Source organism: Dacryopinax primogenitus (assembly GCF_000292625.1).
Source record: "Dacryopinax primogenitus strain DJM-731 SS1 chromosome Unknown DACRYscaffold_1, whole genome shotgun sequence".
Taxonomy (NCBI): domain Eukaryota; kingdom Fungi; phylum Basidiomycota; class Dacrymycetes; order Dacrymycetales; family Dacrymycetaceae; genus Dacryopinax; species Dacryopinax primogenitus.
Genome location: NW_024467198.1, coordinates 1,465,904 through 1,490,030, shown reverse-complemented (window position 1 = coordinate 1,490,030; position 24,127 = coordinate 1,465,904). Strand labels below are relative to the sequence as shown.

Here is a 24,127-nt window from a genome sequence, read left to right as displayed (position 1 = left end):
ACATGCTCGAGGCCGTTCATGTCTATGAATTCCACATTCTGAACTTCGATACAATGAATACGGCTGTCGGTGGTTGCGCCGATGTTCGGCCATAACAATGCGCGAAGGGTACCAGACTCGGTGAGATGACACATCCCATGCGGCCATCGCTCGCTGTCGTACACTTGCACATTCCACACGGCGGCCAGCGGACTGGACAGGCAGGGATAGACAGCTGTTAGTGTGGACAAGGCGCTGCAGGGCCCTGAGGTGATGAGGTGAGCAGAGACGGCAATTTATCGCTCGTCGACGGGCGTTCGACTCATTTGAGAACGTTTGAGACAGGAGAAGCCAGGTGGGATGGTAACGAAGAGAGAAAGGCGAGAAGAACATGAACAGAGAAGCAGAAAAGTCTTCAATTTACTTTCAACATTTGGGCGCTCAACGTGGAGAGAAGAAGAGATGGGTCAAGTGCCTCCGTCCCTCATATAATGCACGCGCGGCCCTGTCATGGACGCCATTCGAGGTCGTCAATTTCAACCTTGACCGCCATCTGCACACCGTCGCTGTCCACTGTTCACAACCACCGTAGAGGTAGACAACGGAAATGGCACAAGAAAGCCGTCATCCAGATCAGCCAGAGCCGTCCTACACCTTCCCGACGTACATCAGAGAGGAGGTCAACGACTTTCCCCAGCCGGGGCTCCAGCTTGTATGTATACCGCTTAACCTTTTCACGCGTCGGCGGCGCTTAGGTGCCCTGTGCTGACCACGGCGAGCAGGGAAACATTGGCCCTCTGGCGTTCCCCCAGCTGGTCTTCGGCGCGGCCACCCTGTCGACGATATATAACACCGAGGGACTGTTGCAGTCGGACATTCCGGTACGGACGGTCAGGTTGGCATTACGGTCAGTCTCTGGTATCCTTGCATCGAGCACGAACTGAATGCGAATAAGATACGGTATTCGGGCATTCGACACTTCTCCATACTATGGCGACTCCGAGGTTGTGCTAGGACAATGTCTGCAGGCACTCGCCGGCGAATTCCCTCGGTCATCGTACAAGATCGTGCGCCTTGTCTATGTCGATTATTATTGCATTTAACCCATCCACTAGATCACCAAATGCGGGCGTTATGGCTCAGATGAGTTCGACTACACACCTTCGACGATCCGGAAGTCCGTGCTCCGCTCCCTCAAGCGATTGGGGACCAGTTACCTCGACGTTCTTCTACTCCACGACGTAGACTTCGTCGCCTCCCCCATGTGCCCTTTCCCGCTTGAGGGGCTTCATTCCAAGGTGTTCACAGATGCAGGTGCGGACTGGGGCCTGGTTCCTGGGAAAGAGGGCAAAGTGTGGGGATCAGGCGATAGGAGGGTCATCGAGGCTCTTACAGAGATGAGGAAGCTCAAGGAGGAGGGCCTGGTACGGGCAATAGGCATATCCGGTTGGTCATTTTCTAAACCTCGATGTCCCACAACCCCCTGAACATACCACAGGATACACACTTCCTATGCTTCTCCGTGTCGCTATCCTCGCCCTCCACACACCCCCTTTCCAACCGCTCGACACCGTCCTGTCCTACTCGCACTACACGCTACAAAACTCGGCCTTCGTCTCCTTCCTTCCTCATCTGCACAGCGATGCCAAGCTTTCCCAAGTCTTCTGCGCCTCCCCGCTCAGCATGGGTCTGCTCACAGCCCGTGCGCCACCTTGGCACCCTGCGCCTACGAAACTAAAAGAAGTCGCTGCGGTAGCGTATGAGCGGGTGAAAGAATGGCCCGGCGAGCTGCCTAACCTCGCCGTCGGATACACCCTCAAGCGCGAGGGTGAGATCATGGGCTGCACAGTGGGCCTGACAGTACCGACCGTTATCGGTCTCAGTAACCTACACGAAGTGCACGAGGCCGTCGCTCTCTGGCGAGAGGTGAACAACCCCACGACAGATGGTGTGCCGAGGCGATATGCAGAGGGGCTCGTCAAGTCGATCTTCCAGGAACAGGGGTATCTAGATTGGTCATGGAGCTGTCCACCCAGCTTTAGGAAGACCACCAGCCTACCTCTGTCCCCTGTGCAGAAGTCTACTTAGAGGAGACAGCTAGGCGTTCCGGTATAGGATCAGGAATATGTACACATGGTTCGGCTCATCTTCGGGCGGATGTACACAACCACACCACTGTTGTACAATGACACTAATTGCAAGAAATGGATTTTGTATTTTGTCATCTGACCAGGAAAAGACCACGTTAAAAGAATGACAGATGCACATCACATGCGATTATTACTACATTGACACCAACTGAGGCACGTTATCGCCAGAGGAGACGGCTCAACGCGTCTTGATCACGCCGGCGGCAATCAGCTTCTGGATCTTGGCCCTTACGATGGGGTTCTTCAAGTGGTCCTGAAGAGCTGCGGGGTCTTGCTGAGCTTGCTGTAGGATGGACTGGATGACAGGGTCAGCCATAATGTTCTGGAGACACGTCAGCATTGTAAAAAGTACAGCTCATGCAGGTGTAGGTACGTACAGCAACTTCAGGATCCCTCATTGCCCTTTGCAGCGTCTCCTCTTCGGTCTCGTTCGCGCGCTGTGTGTACATCGCCGTAGCGATCTTCTGCAACTGACCCTCGATTTCTCTCGTATGCTCCTTCTTCTCGTCGAGATCTGATGCCTGCTGCGCAGCCTCCATCGCCTTCGAGTACTCTTTCATCCCGTAAAGTACCATGCTCTTCCGTATGTAAGCCCGGATGAACTTGGAGTCCACCTTGATCGCCTCGTCGGCATCTTTGAGTGCCTCCGGGAGAGCCGCTAGTTTGGTGTATGCTGCCGCACGGTTGTTGTACCCACGGGGGTCGGACGGGTCACGTTTGATAGCTTCACTGTATGCCTTGACAGAGTCGGCAAATTTGGCAGCCTTGAACAGCGCGTTACCCTCCTCCCGAGCCTTTTCAGCCAATTCAGGGTCGATGTACGCCTTCTTCGTCGCCTCCTCCTTGTCTTTTTCAGCTTGGCGCAGCCTAGTCAGAATCTCCGCCGTACGATGCTCGGTCAAACTCTTCTGATAGAACCGGACAGCATTATCCAGGTCGCCCTTTTTGTTGTATGCGGTGCCGATACGACCAAATGCCTTGGCTATCATCTTGTAGTCCGCGCGGATCTCGCGACCTTCATCAACAGCCTTCTCGCAAGCCTTGATACATTCGTCATATTCACCCTGCTCGAAGTACGCAGCGGCGAGATTTGTCAGGAAGGTGATGTCCTTTGGCCAGATCTCCCAGGCCTTGGAGAAGTGCGTGATTGCGGCCGAGAAATCACGAGCGCGATACGCAGCAGCGCCTTTTCCCTTCTCCTCCTCGGCTTCTTTCTTCGCCCGGGTCTCATCATCCTCATCAACTTCCATCGCCTCCAGCTCAGGTTCAGGTTCGGGCTTATGCGCCGCCTTCGGTGTGGGCTCAGGCGCAGGTTTCGATGCAGCAGGAGTTGGCCTCGATGCAGGCGCGGACGAGGAAGACTCGGGAACGATACCAGGAGGTAACTCATCGGATCCTTCGGGACGCTCGAATGCTTGCATATCAATACCCATCAAGACCCCCAATACTTGAATCATGCGAGGATCGGAGAGCGCATCTTGAGGAAGCGTGCGACCCGTCTGCAGTGCCTGGAGCTTTGCGACAAGGTCCCTGTCGGCAAGAAGGCCCGCTGTCTTTGGGTTCGCAGCTAGTTTGCCTAACATATTGGGATCACGGAACATGGACCCAAGGCCGGCATCAGCCGAGGAGTCAGCTGAATGACAATCACATGAGCAAAATTCCACGGAAAAAACGAACGTAAGAACACATACCTTTAGCGTTCTCGACCTCCTTTAGCCCTTTTGTGAGTGCGGTGTTTCCCGGCTCTATCTTCAACCCTTCGTTGTATGCGGCGATAGCCTCGTCGTAGCGCTTCTGTCCGTGGAGTGCCGCACCTTTCCTGGCATAGCCCTTTCCCCATGATGGATTGAGGTTCACAGTCTTCGAGATACACGTATCAGGATTGCTATAATACAAGCGCCCAAATTAGAAACGCACCTCCTCGGCATCGGTCAAAGCCCCAGCCCATTGTCTTTTGCCCGCTTTAGCAGCACTACGATTGGACCACAATACATGGTTCTTCGGATCCAGTTCGATTGCCTTAGAGAAAAGCTCAATCGCGTCATCGTACTGCTTTGCCTGGAAGGCTTTGTTGCCTTGGTCTTTGAGAGTGTTTGCCTACGATCCGCATCAGCCGACTTATCGCCTGATTGTCAGATAGGTACACACAGCAAAGCTCTTGTCCGCCATTGTACGAGTGCTCAAAGGATGGTCGTCAAGATCGTGAGATGGTATAGAGAATATTGAAAGTAATGGTTGGTGTGAAGTAAAATAGGTCTGCCTCACCCGCACCTCGCTCCCGTCACGAACGGCGGAGAACGTTCTCGAAAAATCCCCCATTGATGCTCGGAGGCAATACCAGTGACTCAACTCTTCCATAATTTTCCATTACGATTTATCGACTATTGTTTATCTAATCTCGGAAAAGCTGTTTGCAATAATCCAAGTATTTAGGAAATTGACAGAGACCTCTTGTTTTTCGGGTTGCGTCGGAGTAACTTCGGCTCAACCACCGCCGCCAGAACAGTTACATTTATGTAACTAGAGGATCTGTCTGGTAGCTCAAATTCTCCGCGGAGTACCTCACACCGATAAAAACAAGATCTATATTGCGCCCCAGGCGGTTTAGAAGCGTAGATGGGTCGTGAGGTAGTAACATATCGCGACGGTCTGGGCGTGTCCATCGAATTCTTGGTGGCACAACCGGCGGATCCACAGGCTTTACGCAATTGGCAGCTCGTCGGACTTTGCGCCGCTCGGGTTGCGATCACACTTGATATTCCCAATTCGAGAGGCTTCGACTAACAACTTGCCGCCCTGTTTGCCGCTAGCGAGAGTCGGGCTGCCTTCCTCGAAAGGCACCAGGTTTCCGACCGCCCTGCTTCGGACACATGCGTAGCCAGTCGGCGGCGGAAAATTCAAGGTGTAACTGAGCATTCAAGGCGTAACTGAGCATCAGCATATCTCAGCAATACATCTTGACAGTAGTGAAGCCCTGCATCCACTTTGCATGTTTCAAAGATTGAGGCAGAGTCAAAATCGCGGGATTTCGGATGTGCCTGGGTAGTCAGCACGCACAACTTCGTACAGCAACTCAGATAGCTCCTCACTTACACGTGAGATCCAGTGCCCGCAAGCTACAACCCCAAATCGTACCAATTGACAAGATTTGAAGCTGTATCGACGTGGAGATACGACCGATACACCGCACTTTCTATCCAATGGCAGTTGCTCGGATCCCGTTGTGTTCGTATCCTAATGTATTCATGGTGAAAAAAAAGAGATCATGAACATCCATCAGAGAACAAATTAAGCCAGGTATCGAGACAGAAGGGTTACAAAACATCGGGTGGAGATCATCAATGGATTGGTTGATGATATCGATGCAAACCATCGACTGATCATTCTTTAGTGAAAGACACCTGATGGCAATGATGTTACTGTTGTTGAGTCATGGCCATTGGCAGTCAACGACAACGCAATTACGAGTTCCAGTTTTCCAGGTCTGGGACGCACAATAATGCTTTAAAGTAAAGTGGGGTTATCTTGAATACTGAAGGTTTCTGCGCAATCCCCAAAGTTTCCTGGAATGTTCAGTCAGCCCAACTTGCTGACATACTAAGCTGAGTTGTGCAGCATCATCGCACGTTGATGTCGTTTTCAACCTTTATCGTTTATCGGAAGGGTTGGAATGGCAAAACGAGTGCTGTGGAGTCCCAACGAGCGCGTGGCTTGAATTAGACGCTACAAGAACCCTCGACAATGACCTGTCCATGCGAGAGCGATACATTGTTTGGGTATAGTGGCCGGTTGGGGTTGCAAATGCAACATAGCTCGTACGTAAGTGACAATGGCAACCAGCCACATCAAAGTAGACACAGCACTTCAACCGGCGGTACGATCCGTGATAGCCGGAAATTTCCTCCACCCGATGTTCGTGCACAAGAATAATGCATATGACAGACCACCCTCTTGTATTGCCTTCAGCATCAAGCAAGATATCCATCCATCCAGCGAGTCAGCAACATTGTGTTTACAGCTCCCGACTTTGAGTGAGGCGCTACGATCCGGGGGAGCGGTGTTTGTAACGCCGAACCGTGGGAGTCCAGCACGGTCGGGAGTTTGCGGGAGTAACCCTCCGAAACCAGCATAAGATTAGCGCGCTCCGTCGGAATAAATCATGCAGCGCAATCGGATGGTGGTCTGACATGGTCCAACCACGCTGGGATTCCCATCTCATGCAGCAAGAAATTGAGCCGTGTGCAAGTGTATCGGCGCCGAACAGCCCACGTCCCTGTTAATTCCAACGTGTTCGGAACAAGGTCAGGAGGGAGTATGCGCGGCTCCAGTCAGGGGAACCTTCCCACACACACATGCATGCTTGTAGTCCCGAAGAGAAAGGACGCCTGGGGAAAGAGATAAGAAGGCAGGGTGCGAAATCGGGGAGTGACGTCGCTGTGGATCGCCTTGGGAAGCCGAGAAGGTACCCAACCTATCGTCCGCACAAGTGAGAAACGGTCGTTGATGGGCTTGCTGGTCCAGTTCAGGACTGTAGGCAGTGGTACAGCGCATCCAGAACGATATTTGAGATGACGGGCCAAGCTTGTTTCTGACTAATTCGATACCAACAGCCCACAACCACATAGCCGACTGACGGCTGGCACCAGCAAGATTGTCCAATCATGTGGAGGTGAGAAAGCATGGGAAGTTTAAAGACTGTGAAGCCACGTTAGGCACGGAGGCGCGGCCAATGGCCGCCCGATTCCGTTTTGATCCAAGATAGAGAAGTCGAGAAGCTAACCGTCCCTCATTCGGTTGTTAAACAGGTTACGGCGCGGACCTCCGGATGCGATAATTAGACTGGAAGCTTTCCTAGATCTAGATCGATGGCACTGCTGTCGAAAGGAAGATTCCGGGGTCATGCCACCTTCTTTGACGGTTGAAAGGCCAGCAAAGAAGACATCGGAATGTATTTGGCTGCGCTTCAGGCGTTCCCTTCCCTTGCAAAGCGCTGCCGAAATCACGTCACCCCATCATCCTGAGTCCCTGTAGACAATAGAATAGAATGCGTTCGACCCGCATGGGATGCCCAAATATACGCAGTGCGAGAAATAACCCCTGAGACCAAATGTGAGCAGAGAGTGAGCGCATCGCGTGGTTGCTCCAAAGGCATGCCGATGAGACGAAGAAAAGTACTCTGATATTCTGTGGACTGGGCGCCCCGGAAGGGTTCTCCGGGCATAACGAGAGAATATCCCCGTGCGAGAAGCCCCCACTGAGAAACGTAGTCTGCATGCGAAGAGGTGGAGGATCGGCGTTAAGTTGATTTCTCCGAATTCTTTAATAAGGAAAGTTTGCAATTGTTGACAATTGTGACTCGAGAATTTGCAAGGCAATTGGAGGATATTTGATGGAATTTCCGAATTGAGTGAGTCCGTATTTCACCGTTGTGAGAACCCATGGGGTGCCGTAAGCGTGTTAATTGGGGGAAGAGGTGGAGGAGAAAAGAGCTGGGGGAAAAACCAGGGAGAATTTATGATCGAATGGCATTCCGGCGGTTGGTTCGATCGCAACAAGGTGAGAGGGAAGCAGTTTTGTTTCCGTATGACGGATGTAATTCAGTCTTGGTCATCTCCGTCTCGAAATAGAGTCGACTTTTGGCTAGGGCGCGAGTGGCAAGTGGCGCAGTGCCTTGGCCCCCTCCTTGGTAGTTGGCTCTCCTTCGTTTATAACCATCACCATCTCCAGTACTTGCTGGTATCCCACGCCTCTGATTGGGAACATCATTCAGCCAAAATTCGAACGGTCTACAAAAAGCCTCGCTCCCACTCTCAGTAGCGTCCCAGCATCGCATTCGTCTCGACCACCATCTTGTCCTCTTCTGGCACATCGTTCGTCAACGTCTCTTCCCAACCCTTCATCACATTGGCTCGTCAACTGTCGAGCTAGCACAGCTCTCACAACTGGCATATAATGTCAGCCAATATGATGCATTCGTATTCGGCAGGGAACCCGCCTGCACTTCACATCCCAGCGAGAAACACCATTTCGCCTCCCAAGGGAACACCCACAACAGGAACGCCAACTAACGGCGTGAGAAAACACTCACCAGATACAGAGATGATTCCTGGACAAAAACCCTCGAAGCGGTCTCGTCGTGCCATCAACTGTGCTCCTTGCCGTGCAAGCAAGCTCAAATGTGATCGGGCACGCCCATGCTCAGGGTGTGTCTTGAGGGGTACCACCAACCAATGTTATACCACGGAGGACGGAGAAAGTCGCCCGGAAGAGTGAGTCTTCCCCATAGCACTTTTATACAAGCTCATATATCTTCCTTCCAGTTATCGCAATGATCCCCACAATGGTATTGCACAGATCCGTCAGGGTCTTGCCGTCATCGAAGCCTACTTTAACCGCCACGGATCATTGCCTCCCTCAAGCGCTCCTCATATTAACGGTCACCGCGGAGATTCCCCACCTAGAACTTTCGGTATCAAACGTGACAGCGATGGCGAAGCTGTTTCCGTCACATTGAACGGCGCTTCGAACGTCCCAGGCGCTAATGCCGAGCTCATGCCCGATCTTGATAAAGGTGGGTTATACACCGGACCTACGAGTGCCAGTGCTCTTTTCCACTTTCGTGTAAGTCCTTATTATATTATTGCGCGCCAGCTAATTCTCACCTTTTGCAGAATGCGCATAAGAGAGACTTGGAACACGATGTGCCCATCGAAGAGCAAGGAGCAGCATGTACTCTCGATCCCATGTCAAACCTGGATTTACTTTCAGCACTGCCCGATGTGAACATCGCAGATCGACTGATCAACTATTTCTTCGAAAATTGCACTTGGGTGCATGTGTACATCCATCCCAACTCTTTCTTACCGAACTGGGAGCGCTTCAAATCATCCACATGCACCGACCATGTTCTGCTTGCGACGATCTTTATTGTTCTAGCGCTTGCCGTTCTCTACACTTCACCAACCGACCCAGTTCTAGCTCAGCTGGGGCCGCAGCAGACTGCTAGTCAGATCGCCAGCAACTACTACAACAGCTCTTGCAACGCACTGAACCGCCATCGTCAAGGAAGCGAGAACAGTCCCAGTCTAGAGCTTATTGAATATATGCTCCTTCGGACGCAGTACCTTGTCATCTGCAAGGACGATTGCGAGGATGTATGGCACATTCGCGGTGAAGTGCTGTCATACGCCACTGCTCTCGGTTTACATCGTGACCCTGGCCGATGGCGTCTCAACGCGGAAACTGTGGAGCGCAGGAGATGGGCCTGGTGGAATGTGCTCGCTTTGGGGCGATGGCAAGCATTCCTTGTCGGGCGACCCGTGGCGATCGCGAACCACCACTTTGACACGCTGCTGCCTGATGGAACCGACGCATTCGACTCCCCTCCCAACAATACTGGTCCCTACGCAACCCACTGTCAATTCTTCCGCTTATGCGCCATACTCGGGGACATTCTGGACAGCGCTCTGAGTGTGAAGAAGGTTCCGTATGAAAAGATTATGCAACATGACCACGCGCTTCAAAATTGGGCAGAAGGGCTGCCGGCCGGCTGCCGAACAGATCCCTTGCCTCTCGGTTCACTCCTTGTCAGCAATCGAATTCAGGATCGGCGATTGGCCATCCAGGCCCTTCACCTAAATTCGGCCATGTACCATATTCGGTTCACCCTCCACCGTCCGTTTACGATCCCGGTTTCAAGCGCTCGAGGTGCTTTGCCCCCTATGACGCCACAGGCTCTGGAGTCATACAAACTCGCCGTCAGAGCGGCGGACATGCTTATCAACTACGTCTGCACCACTTTGGAGCGGTGTGAACAGGAGAGCCAGGTGCACGTCGGTGTGCCTTCACCTCTGACTGTGCCTGGGCATGTCGGATGGGGGCCCTACCATATCTTCCATGCCGCCATTTACTACTCGTTCCAGCTCATTTGGCAAGCCTCGGGACCTTATTCTGAGGAACATGAACGAGATGCCAAGATGTTCCGTGACGATATTCGCCGAGCGATTGTGACCCTCGAGCACCTGCAGGCACAAGGCGTCCGCATTGCGCAGAAAGCGCTCAACATTCTCAGAGCGCTTGCTCCTTTGTACGAAGAAGTCTGCGTCGATCACTTCGAGGGAGAATGCGAGATGAAGATGAGCGCCCAACTGGAGTTCGTCCGCCGTTTAGCATTCCCATGGCAACACGCAGCAAATTCGTTATCCCCAACGCTTGTGTCTGTACCGCCCATGGGACAGGGTCATCCGAATGGATCCCCAACAACAGTAACCACAGGCGCTGCTGCTCCGCATGGGAGCAGTCCCGGCACAGTGTATACGCCCAACGGTATTGACGGCGCTTATGCCGCGGCCGCGGGTCTGATGGGCCCTGCACAGGGCGGACCGCCCATGGCATACAATATGCAGGGAGATGAAGGAGTATGGAGTACAAGTCTTGCACTTGACTCTGACCAGTGGAACAGATTCCTTGAGAGGGTTCCCAACGGTAATCAGATTAACGGCGCCGTTCCTCAGCCGAGTATGAATGCGCCAGGGATCAATGGCGTGATGGCATGATAAAAAAATCAAAAACAATTCCACGAGTATCTGGACCTGTCTCTCACATTGCGCGTTATTGTAGTTTTGTTCTTGATCTGTTGGTCTGGTATTCACGGCTCACTCTGTTTTCTTCTGATGTAACAGTAGGATATGTATTAGACGGAAGCGCAATGTACCCGTCAAACTTGATTACAATATGTATCATCATTTCCCATCCAGCTTGTGTGCTACCAACCGACTACGATCATCCATTGTCCGTATGCGCTCCTCGATCATCGCCTCCACATTCTTTGCCAGCACTCTAACGTTACCTTCCCCTGAATTCTGGCCGAAGTCAATCACAGATTGAATGAGGGAATATTGCAACCATGTTTCAGTAACACCGGGTATCAGGGTGAGCTTGGCGTTTGACTAGTTCATATGTAAGCGAGACTCGGTGTGATAAATCACCAGCATTGCGCGCCTTTTGAATTAGGGTGATTGTGTATGCAACAGCATCTTGCACCAAGCCATATCGTAAGAATGTGCGAATGAGGTGCTCTGGTTGGTGATCTTCAAAGAATTTGCTAAGCCAATTAGGTACGCGATTGTGTCTGTTATACGCCAGCATCGCTTCGAGGACGTCCTTGTAGTATCGGTAGCCCGTGCCAGGCAAGTCGTATCGTTCGAGACACTCTCGTAAGTATCGCCATGCTTTCTCCCCGATCGAACCATCCCAGGAGCCTATTCGCTCCGATGCCAATTCAAGCCAGGGTGCAACATTCATAGTACTAGGTGATTCGTCAGTGGGAATGTACGCAGCATATATAAACCGCACGTACTCTATTCCAGTGTCGGAGCGAATCGACGTGCACTTGCGAGCAAGATCTTTAAAAAGGCCGCTCATGTCTACCCCTAAGCTTGATGCAGTGTTGAATGCGGAATCATACATCCCATATTGTGCGAAAGCGGCCACAGCATCTTCCGGGGATAATTGAATCCCTGAGAAGCTGTCAGGAGCTTTCACAATCTGTGACGTGTCACTTACCAGTAGTGCCTAGATCTTGCAGATGGGGTAACAGTTCGAGTCGCGCTAGCGCAAGCACGTATTCACGTCGGATGTCTTCAATGCTCGTTAGCTCTCGTTCTTGCATTCCCGACGCGAACAGCTCTGTTGGAATGTGATGAATAACCGGTATATGTTCACCCTGCAATGGTGTCAGTTTGCTTATGAAAAGGTGGTGAAAACGACTGCGCACTGGGTCCCGATCTGCCCTCGTTGACACGACCCAAGCATTCCGGGGTTCGACTAATGACAGGGAGTTAATGGCAGCCAGGAAAGCATGGGCTTGATTCAGCGTCACGCCATGATGATCCAGTTTGGGATTCGTAAGCGCTCCTAACCGCCGGCCATGGTGGTACATCGCCGCGCCAGCTGTAGCACAGGACATCAGCCTGACATTTTTTCCACTGGAAGAAAGGACCCACCGGCTCGATAGTTACCGCGCAACACGTGCCAGGAATATAGGATCAAGCTATAATCTGGGGGCTGCAGTGGATCATGATTCCTCGCTTTGAAGTCGAGAATGTCCTCTACCGTAGATTGCAGACCGGCAAAACTCATTCGCACGAGCCTGTCCGCTTCCCCAGAAGAGCACATCACGTCGATAAGCTTACGAAGCGTGTTGTCCTGCTGGTCGCGGTGTGGCGTGGCCATGAGGGTACCGTAGGCGTCTTCAAATAGCCCGAGCTCGATTTGGGCTGCAGATATTTTGTACCATAGGTGGGCTAGGTCGGATTTGGAGGCTGCGGTGTCTATGGCGAGCTTCCAGTACAACACAGCGAGTGAGAGGGAACTGGCCTGCTCAAACCAGGATGCGATTTGTTGGTATATGAAGGAGCGCGTTGCTTGGAACTCTGGTATGGGAAGAACGGCGATCACTGCCTGCTTATCGAGCAGGGTAGCTGCAGTGTGTTCATCTGACCTCCAATCAGTCAGCTGTGCAGCAAAACTAGATGAACAGCTCACCAAAAACACTCGCGACACCTTCCAAAACTTCAGCCGCCTCCTGTCCCCTCTTCAACTCCAAAAGTGTCCGTCCCAGGACGTATGACAGCGCTGGTGATCTCGGATACCACCCAGCAACTTCCACCACCACCTGCAAATGCCCTTTCATTCGAAGTTCATTGAAGAACTTCACATCGCCCGATAACACCCCGATCTCCCGCCTAACCTCCAGCACGCCCGATCCACGAACGAAATCAAACGCTGACTCGCGCACATTGACCGCTTGCGATGATTCGGGTAGCAACGAGTGGATCAAGCAGTAGTTGATTCCTCTCCTCAGTCCTCCTCCCTGCTTTTCTGTCCCAACTGCCAGACGCCCGAAGCGCACAGCAAAGTCTTCTTCAGCTCCACCTGGGCCAGTTTTCCGCAGCGGGTTCCCGCCTGGCTGCTGGCACAGGTACGTCAACGTGCTGATCGAATGCAGCGCTACAAGTGCGCTGCCAAGCAGGGCTGTGGAGTCCTGTAGCGACCCGGGCGCTTCTACCAAAGCGAAAATGAGGAGTGCGAAGAGAGAAAGGACAGCGTCTGCGCGCGATTTGGCGAAGGAGCAGATATAGCTTGTAACCCATCCGTTCCATAGCTCGCCCTCCCCAACGGGCAGGGTGTCGGTAAACGTATTGAGGTTCAGAAGGCTTTTGACCAAGCCTTGTACAGTGCTGCCTATGTCGGATAGCCCTTGTAGGCCGCTCAGCAGCTCTGGCACGTTGCCAAGAAGAGGTCGGATAGTGCGCTCGTACAGGCCCATAGATAGGTCTTCCGTGCTTTGCTCTATCGGCGCTCTCACCGTGGCCAGGACTTCTTGCACATACTCCGCATACCCTTGGGAGCCTGTAGCCCGCACTAATGCCCGGGCGAACTCCAAAAGGCCGCGCTCGGCCTTGCTCCCTGTCCCGGGAGGTTCAAATTCCGCAAGCACGCCCACTCTTTCTCTCTCAAGCACGAGGACCTCTCCTTCCCTCCCTGTTCCAAGGGAGAGCGGCACCCGCCCTGCCCGCTCCAGCTCTACAGCAATAGCCCCGAACCGCTCCCATTCCCTTCTTACCCCTTCTCGCTGGGCATCCCACTTCCAGAGTCCAGTCTCGCCATCCCTCTCCAGAGGAACAGCGCACCCTACTCCAGCAATAATGCCCTGAAGTGAGGACTCGTACTTCTCTGAGAGTGTTGGAGGGAGGACTTCATCCTGAGGGAGGTCGGAGAGTAGCTGGGAAGTGTACTCTCTTAAAGCAGCTCGTAGCGCAAGGGGAGAAAAAAGCCCTGGGGTCGTCAGGGGGGACGAATACATGTGAATTAGGCTCGGTAGCATCTGGTCGTCTTCTTCTGATGTGCTGGAGGAGGAGGGGCGGTAGAGACTGTGCCCGGAGTGCATGTCCGGCTCTTCGGGCATAATTGCGGAAGTCCATTTGGCGGTGGAACGGGATTGGGCGAGCTCACCGAACTCCAAAGGTGTCGATTCTAGCAGGGTTCGCCCACCCTGGTCCCAGAGGACGTATAATCTTCCCTTCTCCACGCAAAAGTCACGGATATCAGCGCCGGCACTCTGTTCTGAAGCGGGTTTTTGACCCAAGATCGGAACGGAGTGGACGTGTCCATGTGAGAGGTGCAATTCGAATAAAGTGAAATACCCCGCGGAGGTAGGGTCGGAGGGCGTAGGGAGGAAAACGAGTACACGCGATGTGCGAGCATGGGCGGGAGCGTTGGGTAAAGGCGGTAGGAAGCGGACAAGCCGACGGGACTCGGCAGGAAGCAGAGGCAGGGGTCGACGTTTTTGTGGTGAGGCCTCGAGGGCCACAGCGGTCGGAGATGACGGAAGCTCTTCAGTACGTACGCAGGTAGAGCTGGGCAGATGCCAGACTCGCAGGCGCCGATCCCGTGAGACGGTGAAGGCGAATCCAGTGAGCGCGGATGAGGAGGCGCAGTCTAGGGAAACTATATGCGCTGGGTTTTCGTATGCTGAGCCGGAGGTGAAGGGGATGAAGGATGTCAATGCGTTGTAGAGTGACGATGGCCGTATTGGTGTCTCTTTCCATGTTGCTACTTCTGTGTTAGCTGTATGCGCGAACGCCAAAACAAAGGCGCGTACTATCATAGAAGCTCGTCAGCCCATCGACTACTTCTGGCCGGCTCATGCGCGTTTGATCCAGTTTCAATACCCCTCCATCCCTCAAGCCAATCAGGACCGTGCTCATATCCATGAGCGAGACAGGTCCATCTCCTTCGAGCACGCTCTTGACAACATACTCCTTGCACCAATTACGCGGCAGGGGAGCAGTGTTGAACAGCGCAGGAGCAGGGAAGTTGAGTCGATAGAGGGAGTTCGCTTCTGTGAGGATAAGGACGTGCAGCGATGACGTCTGTTGCTCGAATGCCACCCCTGGATTCCCCAAAGCGCGAGAAGGGAGAAGGAACCTGATCGGTGGGCAGTCTGAAGAGAGATGAGTTAGCTCAAGGGTGCGACGGTCGTTCACTACCCGAGCGAGAACACGACCAATTTCTGGCCACAAATGGGATGAGGCGGAGGAGGCGAGGTCAGCTTCTGTACGGTGTGTTGCAGGGTCTGGGAGGAGTGCGAGACCAGATTGGGTGGTAGGAACTGTGATCGGCTGTGAGATGGGGTAGATGTTGGACAGATGAGCTGTAGAGAGAAGGAGGCTCGCCATCGTAGTGGACGATGAATACCTCGTTCTAGACGATGAGCAGAACAAATAGAACGGCGAGCGCGTCGCCCGTGACGATGTCGACGTGTTGAGTGGCGAACCGCCGCCCTGTTTTTGTGCGCGTGGAATTTGGCCGCTCAAAATAGCGCCCAGGTTTGCACAGCCACCGCTCTCTGTATATATAAAGTTGACAACGGTATATGCATCAATGATAAACGTAAATCCACCCAATGGAAGCAAGACAAAATTGACCATCAATTCTCTTTCTCGTTAGCGACACCATTCATCTCTGACGCGTCTTCTTCCTTGAATTTCTGCACCAACGAATCGCACAATCTGTTGCAGTTGTCCTTCAGATCGGCCGCCTTCTTCATATCCCAGTGCTTGGAATCTATCAGGACCTTCTCGGGGTATTCCTGCCCGAGCCAGTGACACCGTGCACCGTATCGAGTCGGCTCGCCCACGGAGGGGAGTAAAGAAAGCGCAACAAGGGCAACGTAGATTGCACCGACCGCGCCTTTGAACGGGTCGACGACATGTGTTGGTGAGCCGGCCAAGCGGCACTTCACCAGCATACGTCAGTATGAGCTTGGGCCTTGGAGAACAAACGATGTACATACAAGGTGGAGGCATAATATCATCGCTTTGTCAAGGAACCATCCGAGGGTCTCAGTATAGATCGAAGTGGCACACACGCCAGGTTCGATTGCAAAACTCCTCACATGCCTCGTCTCCGCTTGCTGGGCAAACTCCTGATCGAGGGAGAAGGAGAGAAGCTCCTGCTGATACTTGGCGGCATCATATGGAGCGGAGTCTTTGAACAGCTGCCAGTCGTCTGTCTCAAATGCAGCGATATCGGCTTCTACGGAGGTGGTCCAGATCACCCTCGCGTCACTAAACGGGCTCTTGACCAGCAACGGCGCCAGGAGCCGAACCTACATCGCTCATTAAGCATCTTTCCCTACGGCATGGTTTGAAGGCATGACGGACCATCATGAAATGCCCAAACACACACGTCTGCCAGACCAGCCCATACCCGTCCTCCGTCATCGCTCCTAAACCCTGAACCTTGTATCGCGGGTAGATGAGTGCATGCGTGCCTTCGGTGACGATTTGCCAAGCCGCGAGAGGCCAGTTAACTCCGGTGAAATTCCCTGTGCCCGCGTTGAGGAATAGATGGGTTATGTAACCGTATCTGTGTGGCCTTGACGTGAGTACTGACTGGGTGCTCAGGGAAAGGACGCACTTGTGTTGCATATTCATACAAAAACGGTACACGCTGTGTAAACTACCGAGGTCCAGATCCTCCGGCTCGATTCTAAGCCTCTCCCGCAGTCTTTCCTGATCCCCGGATTGTTCAAGTCTGTCAAGGACCTTTGTTCTAGCTGCCGCTGCACGCTTCTTGTTTCTGCAAGCCATAATTAGGGTAATCGAAGTCGCAGAAGATACATCTTCCTGAGATATAGGGGTATCAAGAGGTGGGAGGGCGCCTGCCATTTGGAGGACCAAACGCTCGCAGATACCCTGGCCGACGCCGCTGCACGATTGTGAGAACGCGGAGCAACACGATCCAGGACTTCTTACCTATTTGCCCCAGTAACAATAACTACTAATCTACGTTCTTCAGCCATGGAGGAGAGTGTGTAACGTATCTAGAGAGCTGGAATGTTCTTTGCAGCGGAACGCCTTGGCCTTCGCCCCAGTCTTTTCTTCAACAGGGAGACCCTGAAATTCCCCCGCGTTTTATTTCATTACGTAAGAACAAATTGTCAGGACCCTCAGGGTGTGACTTTTTGGCTTGGGGCTAACTTGTTGCAACTCTCTGAACACCTGAGATCGCTATGCCTCGCGAGCAACGGAAACGTGGTCGACGACATAAGAAAACCGACGAGAATGAGAATGATCATGTTGTCTACGAAGAAGAATATTATCAACCCGGCGAAGCATCACACACCCAGCCGCCTCAGGCTGGTCCATCACATGTTGAAGAGGATCTGAACTACCCCTTTGGCATACTGGATCCCGACGTCAAAGCCTATTTCCGGAACGTAGACGATAAGCTCAAGTCGTGGAACTCTGGACTTGACGACGAAGCGGATGAAGCAGGTCTGGTCGAAGGCGAAGACCCAAACGAGACGCGGAGGGCGGTCTTGAATGCTGCCCTAGAGGAGCTGAGCGGGAAGGAACTCCAGGCATCGACAGACCCAGATTGCTCCGTCGTGTTGGAGAGAATGATATACTCGATGGATGATTTTAGTAGAAGGGTGTTCTGTGACCGATTGGCGGGCGCGTGAGTTATAACTGTCTAGGTTCGGGAGTCTTCGTTGATGATGAAATGCTAGGTTTACCCAGCTCGCATGTCACCGATTCGCTTCCCACGTCTGTCAAACGCTGCTCACACTCTCCCCTTCCACCGTCTCGAGGGAGACTCAGGGAGTTATCTCTTCCGCTTCAACGACCTCAGAGCATGGGGAACTGCGGACAATGTCGGAGCTCGTTCGCGCCCTGCACGCCGAACTCCTCCCTTCCCTTGGGACTGTCGTACTGGATCCGTTTGGCGCGCACGTATTGGGTGCATTGGTCATCCTGCTCTGCGGAGACCGTATCCCTCTCACCTCTTCCCACTCGGCCACGGTGGGTGGCGGAGGAATGGTTCGAAGTAAAAAATCCTCGAAATATCGAGCCAAGCAAGGCCCTATGACCGGGGTGCTCTCTACTCCTGATTTCTCCAACTTCAGTTCTACTACCAGTGTACCGGCTGATTTTTCCAATCTGGCAGTTCGACTAGTCGGCGAGCTCAAAGAGCAGATGGACCCCAACTCTGTGCGGTCCTTGGCAGCACACAAGGCTGCAAATCCGCTCGTCCAGCTACTACTACAAGTGGAGGCGCGCTCCGACCTGGCGAGCCAGCCAGGATCTGTCATGGACAGTTTTCTTGTCGGATTGGCTGGAGAAATCAAAGACGGAACAAAAGACGTTCAGGCGTCGGACTATGTGGAGACGATGCTACGAGACGCGACCGCTTCCCACATCCTCGAGACGATCCTTGCTGTCGCTCCAGAAGATATATTGCACAAATTATGGGAGGTCTACTTTAGGGGCAAGCTTCCGAAGCTGGCTGTCCATCCGGTGGCCAATTTCGTGCTAGCTAGTGCCGTTGGGAGACTGAACGGGGAAGAATTGGGCGAGGTGTGGGAGGAAATGCAGGGACGGTGGGCAGGGGTGTTGAGTAAGTACTGAGGCAGCTCATAGCGCAGTTCACATTATTCTGAGTGCACTTGCAGAAAATAATCGTACTGGTGGCTTGCGCGCTGCTGTCGCCCGCGCCGCAGATTTGGATCAAGGTGACCAGGCAATAGAAGCTGTCAAGTCCACCTTTGGCTTCAGCGACACAACGGACAAGAAGAATATCGTCCCATGCATGTTGACATGCATGCCTTATACGGTGTGTACACGCTTTTGATTTTAACACCATTAGATTGATTTTATGACTAGACATTCAAGGAACAAAAGATGGAGGTGCTCTCCATGCCATCGAAAACAGACGACAGCAGTGCTGCTCAGCCGCCTCGCAAGAAACCAATAGACTCTGACCCCATAAACCTGCAAGGATCCCTCCTACTACAGTCTCTCCTGCACCTTCCTTCTCCATCCAACGCCCTAATTCTGGACTCTCTTGAATCCCTCTCAACGCCTGAGCGCGTCGCTCTCGCGCATCACCCCACCAGCGCACGTGTGATCGACGGTCTCCTCGATTCCGGTACAGTGCCAAACAAGAACAAGAGAATGTGGATCTCCGGTTACCTGGGCGTGTATCACGAGCTTGTGGATGACAGAATCGGCAGCAGGGTGGGAGATCTATGCTGGGCAAAGGCGGATACGTTCCTCAAAGTGCGTCAACCTTCTCCTGCACTGGAAATATTCTGATGCATTGCATAGGAGAAGATCGCCAGATCGCTCATCAAGCACGAGACGTTCTTAGCGGCATCGCACTACGGTCGTTTCTTCGCGCGTAAACTGAGGTTGACGCTGCTTCAGCGGAAGCCTGAGGATTGGAAGGCCGCTCAGTCATCTGCCGCTCCCGCTCTGACAGCAGGAAACCTTAGTCCCAACAAAACGGAAACGAATATCGATCCAAGCGGCGCTGCTTCGTTAGGACCTGCAGTAACCAAAAAGCGGAAATCACACGCGGAAGGCGACGAGATTGATGCGTTATTCACTAGTGCCGCACCCAGAACGAAGAAGCCCAAGCCAGCGCACGCTGAAGACCAGGCACAGGAACGTCGTCAGCCGTCTAGCAAGGCAGAGACCATTCTGAAGGAGGCTGAGGCGGACCAGAGTTTAGCTGGCGTTCTGGATGCAATCAAACAGACGAGGACGCACGAAAAGGGCGAGGAGTCGAGACCCAAGAAGAAACGGAAAGCATAAAATACATAGCGAGAATTGTCGGGTGTCGTTTCCCATTGAATTACCTATTGTATTGTAATAAACAAGGTCATAATTATTTCACCGGGACGGTACAAGTTCCCGCCGAAAGCGGCCGAAGCAGCGGTGGAACAGTTCTCATTGGGAGGTTGGGGAAAGTCCCTTTCCCCGCATGTGACTGACCGTCCGGGCCGAGGAGCAGATATAAAAGACGAATGGGAGTTCGTTTATATCACATCCTTTCATACAACGTATCCCCGACGCTCGTTGTCGTCCCCATCGCTGTCCGGGCTTGATCTAGACGGTGTGGAATCATGTTTGGATATCTGAGGCAGGTCGCTGTTCGTCAGGGCACTTCCCTCAGAGGGATCGCAGCGAGTCGATCTGTTGGCGCGAGGACGTTGGCGAGAAGGACATACGCGTCCACCAGCAGGGCGGCGCCGAAGGGTATTTGGGCAGAGTTGCTCATAATCGGTGGTGCTGCAGTGAGTCTTTTGTATACAATGTCATTTCCTATTCGCTTACATACCCTAGGTCATTGGGAGCGTTGCTCTCTCCCAACCGATCCACCTCGATGCCAAACCAAAGAAGAAATCCAAGGCACAAAAGACCACACCCGGCGGTGTGCGCATGATCTCCTATGAGGAGCTTCAGAAGCACACTACTCGCGAGAGCTGCTGGGTCATGGTTCATGGGAAGATCTACGAGTGCGTCGTGCGTTTCCTCGTCTTGGACGAGCACGCTGACACCATTGCAGTGTGACGGATTTCCTTGACAACCACCCTGGCGGTGTCCCCGTCATCCTGAGCCACTCTGGCCAGGATGCAACCGGGATCTACGACGCGATTCACTCTGGAGGATTCTTCGAGACCTTGCTCACGCCTGAGCAGCACATCGGCATCGTAGACCCGGCGACGGTCCCCGTGGTGGAGGTGGTGAAGACGGAGGACGAGCTCAGGGTGGAGGAGGCGAGGAAGAACATCAAGAACATCAACCTCCTGATCAATCTCGATGACATTGAGGTCTGCTTCTTTACGTTGTATTATGGATTGCTTTCTGACTGGGCTGTGAGCAGGAGGTCGCCCACCAGGTGCTATCCAAAATCGGATGGAGCTACTATCGTTCAACGGCCGACACCGGCAGCGCATACGACAACAACTTCGCTGCCTTTTCTCGCTACTGGTTCCGCCCTCGTGTCCTGCGTCCAGTTCGGGACGTTGATACCTCCACGACCATCCTTGGGATCCCCAGCTCCATGCCAGTCTTCGTGTCCCCCGCTGCGATGGCAAAGCTCGGCCACCCACTGGGTGAGATCAACATTACGAAGGGATCCGCCACTGCCGGACTCATCCAGGGCATCTCTTCAAATGCATCGTGCACGATCGACGAGATCGCAGAGGCGAGGCAGGAGGGGCAGCCGCTTATCTTCCAATTGTATGTGAACTCGGACCACAGGATTACGGAAGATACTCTTCGCAAAATCGACAAGCTTGGATTCAAGGCGATCATGCTGACTGTGGATGCTCCCGTGCTGGGCAAACGCGAGCTGGACATGAAAGCGAGGGGCCTCCCAGTGGTGGTAAGTACTACAACTGCAACTAGGAACACTCACTGATACGGGTTCAAGCGTGGTGCGAACAATTCTGGCGACCAAGGAACTGCCCTTCGTGCTGGTGTTGCCAACTCCCTCGGTGGCTATTTCGATTCTAACCTGAAGTGGGAGGATCTCGCTTGGATCAGGGTGCGTCTTCCCTGGTCAGGCATTTGTGCCGTACCGACACTTCCTTGACAGAGCATCACAAACCTGCCCATTGTGATCAAGGGTGTGCAATGCGTCGAGGATGTTGAGATCGCCTTACAGTATGGTTGTGCCGGCGTCCTGCTCTCAAATCATGGTGGTCGCCAATTGGACTAGTGAGTTTGGACCTGTATCGTCCATATTCCGTGCCTGGTTGACGCGGATTCCAAGCGCTCCGGCATCAATCGATATCCTCTGGGAAATTCGCCAGCGTAGGCCAGACATCCTGGACCAGAAGAAGCTCGAGGTATACTGCGACGGCGGTTTCCGGCGAGGCTCAGACGTGCTCAAGGCCCTCTGTCTTGGCGCAACTGCGGTAGGTTTCGGCAGGCCGTTCCTGTACGCCAACGCCGCCTATGGGGAGGAGGGTATCGTCAAGGTAGCAGAAAGTCAGTCCGTTGCAATTTCCGCGTGCGCGTCCGGGACTCATGCTCCGCTCTTTAGTAATGGGAGAGGAGATAGCCACAGGTATGCGCCTGCTTGGGGTGAACAAGATCTCGGAGCTTAAGCCCGAGATGGTCTCTCGTTTGGCTTGAGCCGATCAGGTCACCGAGAAGCTCCATCTATAATCCGTTAGACGGATACCTCAATACCATCTTGGTCCTGCTATGAATGCCTCTAGGCTCGATCATCTGCGAGAAAACAGAGTAAAACAGTAAGGAAGGACTGCCACGATGATAGCGTGGTGTAGAGATGACAACCAAGCGCACCAGCTGGTGTTTGCTCCGCTGGCAAGCCTACCCGAGATGTCCGCCGGACCGTAGCATGACAGGCTTAGGAGGAGCCACGCACATTTACTTTATCACAAGCGGATGTCGGCTAGTCTGACGATTGTGCAGTCTGCGAGGCATATGAGAATATAGGCCGCCGGACGAGCCATTCCGTGCATTGCCATTGTCAGAATATCAGACGCGTGACCATGGCAGTAGACGCGATACCACCAGAGCACGCGACTCTCTGCCTTTGCCCTCACCGAGTGCGCCAACAACCTCACCGCACGCGAGCTAGATTGCGTCTATACGCCCCAATGTGTTCTGTTCGTCGTCTCCTTACCATCTCCGCAGCTTCGTGGGTCAAACCTTCAAATACAGGCGGCTGAGAAGGCAGAATGTTTCTCAACAACTCATACTCTTCTAGCTCTAACCTCTCGAGCTCAGGCAGCTCAACCAAACTTCTTTTCAGATCCTTTACTGGGTTACTCGGGCTGAGCCCTTGCGTTGAACGCTTGCCTTTCATTCTGCAAGACTTCACTCCGCTCACCACATCGTCAACCATCTACACAATGCGTTTCTTCCAATCTGCAACTGCCTTGCTGGCTGCTTCTGGCGCCGCTCTGGCTGCCCCATTGAACAAGGCCAAGAGAACCGCATCGGCAGCAGACATCCAAACTTTACGTGAGTATTCCTCCCTGACGTGTCGAGTCCGGTGTTCACACTAGCGGCAGAGTTTCTGCACATGATGGAGGAGTTCGAGGCGACATACTATCTCGAGGGCCTCTCAGCCTTCTCCGCCGCGGACTTTTCGGCTGCCGGCTGGGCCATTCCCGATCTCGTCCTCGAGAACCTGCTGTAAGACTTTTCTCTCTCAATCCGCATCTTCCCGCTTACAAGAAAACAGGACTTTTGCCACTGATCAATCCAACCACATCCAGTTCTGGGGTTCCGTCCTCGAGTCCGTTGGTTCCCAGCCTATCAGCACTTGCGCATTCCACTTCGAGCCCGTCTTGACTGACGTGGCGACTTGGCTTCAGTTCGGGCGTGAAATGGAGTACATCGGTATGGGTGCGCTGATGAGTGCGCTCACCATGCTCGATAGCCCGGAGATGCTCCTCGATGTTACCAACATCGTCACCGTCGAAGCACGTCATCAAACATTGTTCAACATCTTCAACGGCGCCGAGGCTGTGACTCAGAGCTACGACGCAGCACTCACTCCGTCTCAGCTTCTTGCGATGGCCGGTCAGTTCATCACGGGTTGCGAGATTTTCCCCAGTACGTTCTATGTTCCTGAATGATGAGATATAGCTAATCAGCCCACAGTGGACCTGCCCATGGTTCCTCAAGTCACTCACCTGTTTGCTGGTATGCCTGCTGGTCTGGCGCTCAACTGGACTTGGGGCAACGCGACCACCCAAACAGTCAACGCTGATGCATTTTGGTGCCAGTGGACGTCGGGTACGGCTACTGATGCGGTTGTTCAACCAATCACGCAGTGCGTCTCCCCCGCCATCAACGGTTACGTATTCGCGTGGATCACCAATTCTTCCACCCCTCTCACCACCGACATCACCACCCAAAATGTGAACAACGTCGTTGCTGGCCCGGCCATCGCCTTTGTTGACTCGCAGAAGGACATCCTATCCGAGCTTGCTGTGACTGGAACAGCGGATGTGAATGACATCAACACCATCAGCTCTGCTCAGGCCGCTGCTCTCATGGGATCAAGCAATGGAACGATGACTACTGCGTCCGGCACTGTAGTCGCATAGCGTGACCTGATACGGGAGCCTCTCATTGCTGCAGAATGCAGTGACGACC

General features: G+C 53.3%; 7 protein-coding genes across 7 annotated transcripts; 5 read left to right on the top strand and 2 right to left on the bottom strand.

The window, feature by feature from the left end:
• The first annotated feature begins 552 nt into the window (after positions 1-552).
• On the top strand, positions 553-2,178 carry DACRYDRAFT_19611 (Aldo/keto reductase). The gene is made up of 5 exons (XM_040771585.1): positions 553-691; positions 762-886; positions 935-1,046; positions 1,095-1,425; positions 1,478-2,178. Exons 1-5 carry the CDS (start codon positions 587-589, stop codon positions 2,065-2,067), a joined length of 1,263 nt encoding a protein of 420 aa, XP_040633356.1. The 5' UTR covers positions 553-586; the 3' UTR covers positions 2,068-2,178.
• A 5,696-nt stretch (positions 2,179-7,874) lies between these two features.
• On the top strand, positions 7,875-10,878 carry DACRYDRAFT_97901 (uncharacterized protein). Its single transcript, XM_040777490.1, has 3 exons — positions 7,875-8,398; positions 8,450-8,750; positions 8,801-10,878. The coding sequence occupies exons 1-3, from the start codon at positions 8,082-8,084 to the stop codon at positions 10,682-10,684; spliced, it is 2,502 nt and encodes an 833-aa protein (XP_040633355.1). The 5' UTR covers positions 7,875-8,081; the 3' UTR covers positions 10,685-10,878.
• Positions 10,879-11,039: 161 nt separating this feature from the next.
• On the bottom strand, positions 11,040-15,370 carry DACRYDRAFT_113162 (uncharacterized protein; the record flags this gene model as incomplete). The annotated part of the gene is made up of 7 exons (XM_040769578.1): positions 11,040-11,436; positions 11,488-11,647; positions 11,694-11,853; positions 11,905-12,080; positions 12,134-12,625; positions 12,675-14,744; positions 14,794-15,370. The coding sequence occupies 7 exons, from the start codon at positions 15,368-15,370 to the stop codon at positions 11,040-11,042; spliced, it is 4,032 nt and encodes a 1,343-aa protein (XP_040633354.1).
• A 181-nt stretch (positions 15,371-15,551) lies between these two features.
• Positions 15,552-17,000, bottom strand: DACRYDRAFT_19609 (NADP-binding protein; the record flags this gene model as incomplete). The annotated part of the gene is made up of 5 exons (XM_040771584.1): positions 15,552-15,930; positions 15,988-16,302; positions 16,358-16,562; positions 16,614-16,904; positions 16,952-17,000. Coding segments are annotated over 5 exons (1,169 nt in total), but the record flags the coding sequence as incomplete, so codon positions are not given.
• A 208-nt stretch (positions 17,001-17,208) lies between these two features.
• On the top strand, positions 17,209-19,858 carry DACRYDRAFT_73930 (ARM repeat-containing protein; the record flags this gene model as incomplete). The annotated part of the gene is made up of 5 exons (XM_040776037.1): positions 17,209-17,657; positions 17,710-18,596; positions 18,652-18,812; positions 18,863-19,258; positions 19,307-19,858. The coding sequence occupies 5 exons, from the start codon at positions 17,209-17,211 to the stop codon at positions 19,793-19,795; spliced, it is 2,382 nt and encodes a 793-aa protein (XP_040633352.1). The 3' UTR covers positions 19,796-19,858.
• Positions 19,859-20,422: 564 nt separating this feature from the next.
• On the top strand, positions 20,423-22,126 carry DACRYDRAFT_44583 (uncharacterized protein; the record flags this gene model as incomplete). Its single annotated transcript, XM_040774592.1, has 7 exons — positions 20,423-20,499; positions 20,550-20,814; positions 20,868-21,368; positions 21,420-21,533; positions 21,585-21,706; positions 21,762-21,979; positions 22,035-22,126. The coding sequence occupies 7 exons, from the start codon at positions 20,423-20,425 to the stop codon at positions 22,124-22,126; spliced, it is 1,389 nt and encodes a 462-aa protein (XP_040633351.1).
• Positions 22,127-22,861: 735 nt separating this feature from the next.
• Positions 22,862-24,078, top strand: DACRYDRAFT_113158 (uncharacterized protein; the record flags this gene model as incomplete). Its single annotated transcript, XM_040769577.1, has 4 exons — positions 22,862-22,984; positions 23,035-23,158; positions 23,208-23,581; positions 23,630-24,078. The coding sequence occupies exons 1-4, from the start codon at positions 22,873-22,875 to the stop codon at positions 24,076-24,078; spliced, it is 1,059 nt and encodes a 352-aa protein (XP_040633350.1). The 5' UTR covers positions 22,862-22,872.
• Positions 24,079-24,127: the final 49 nt, after the last annotated feature.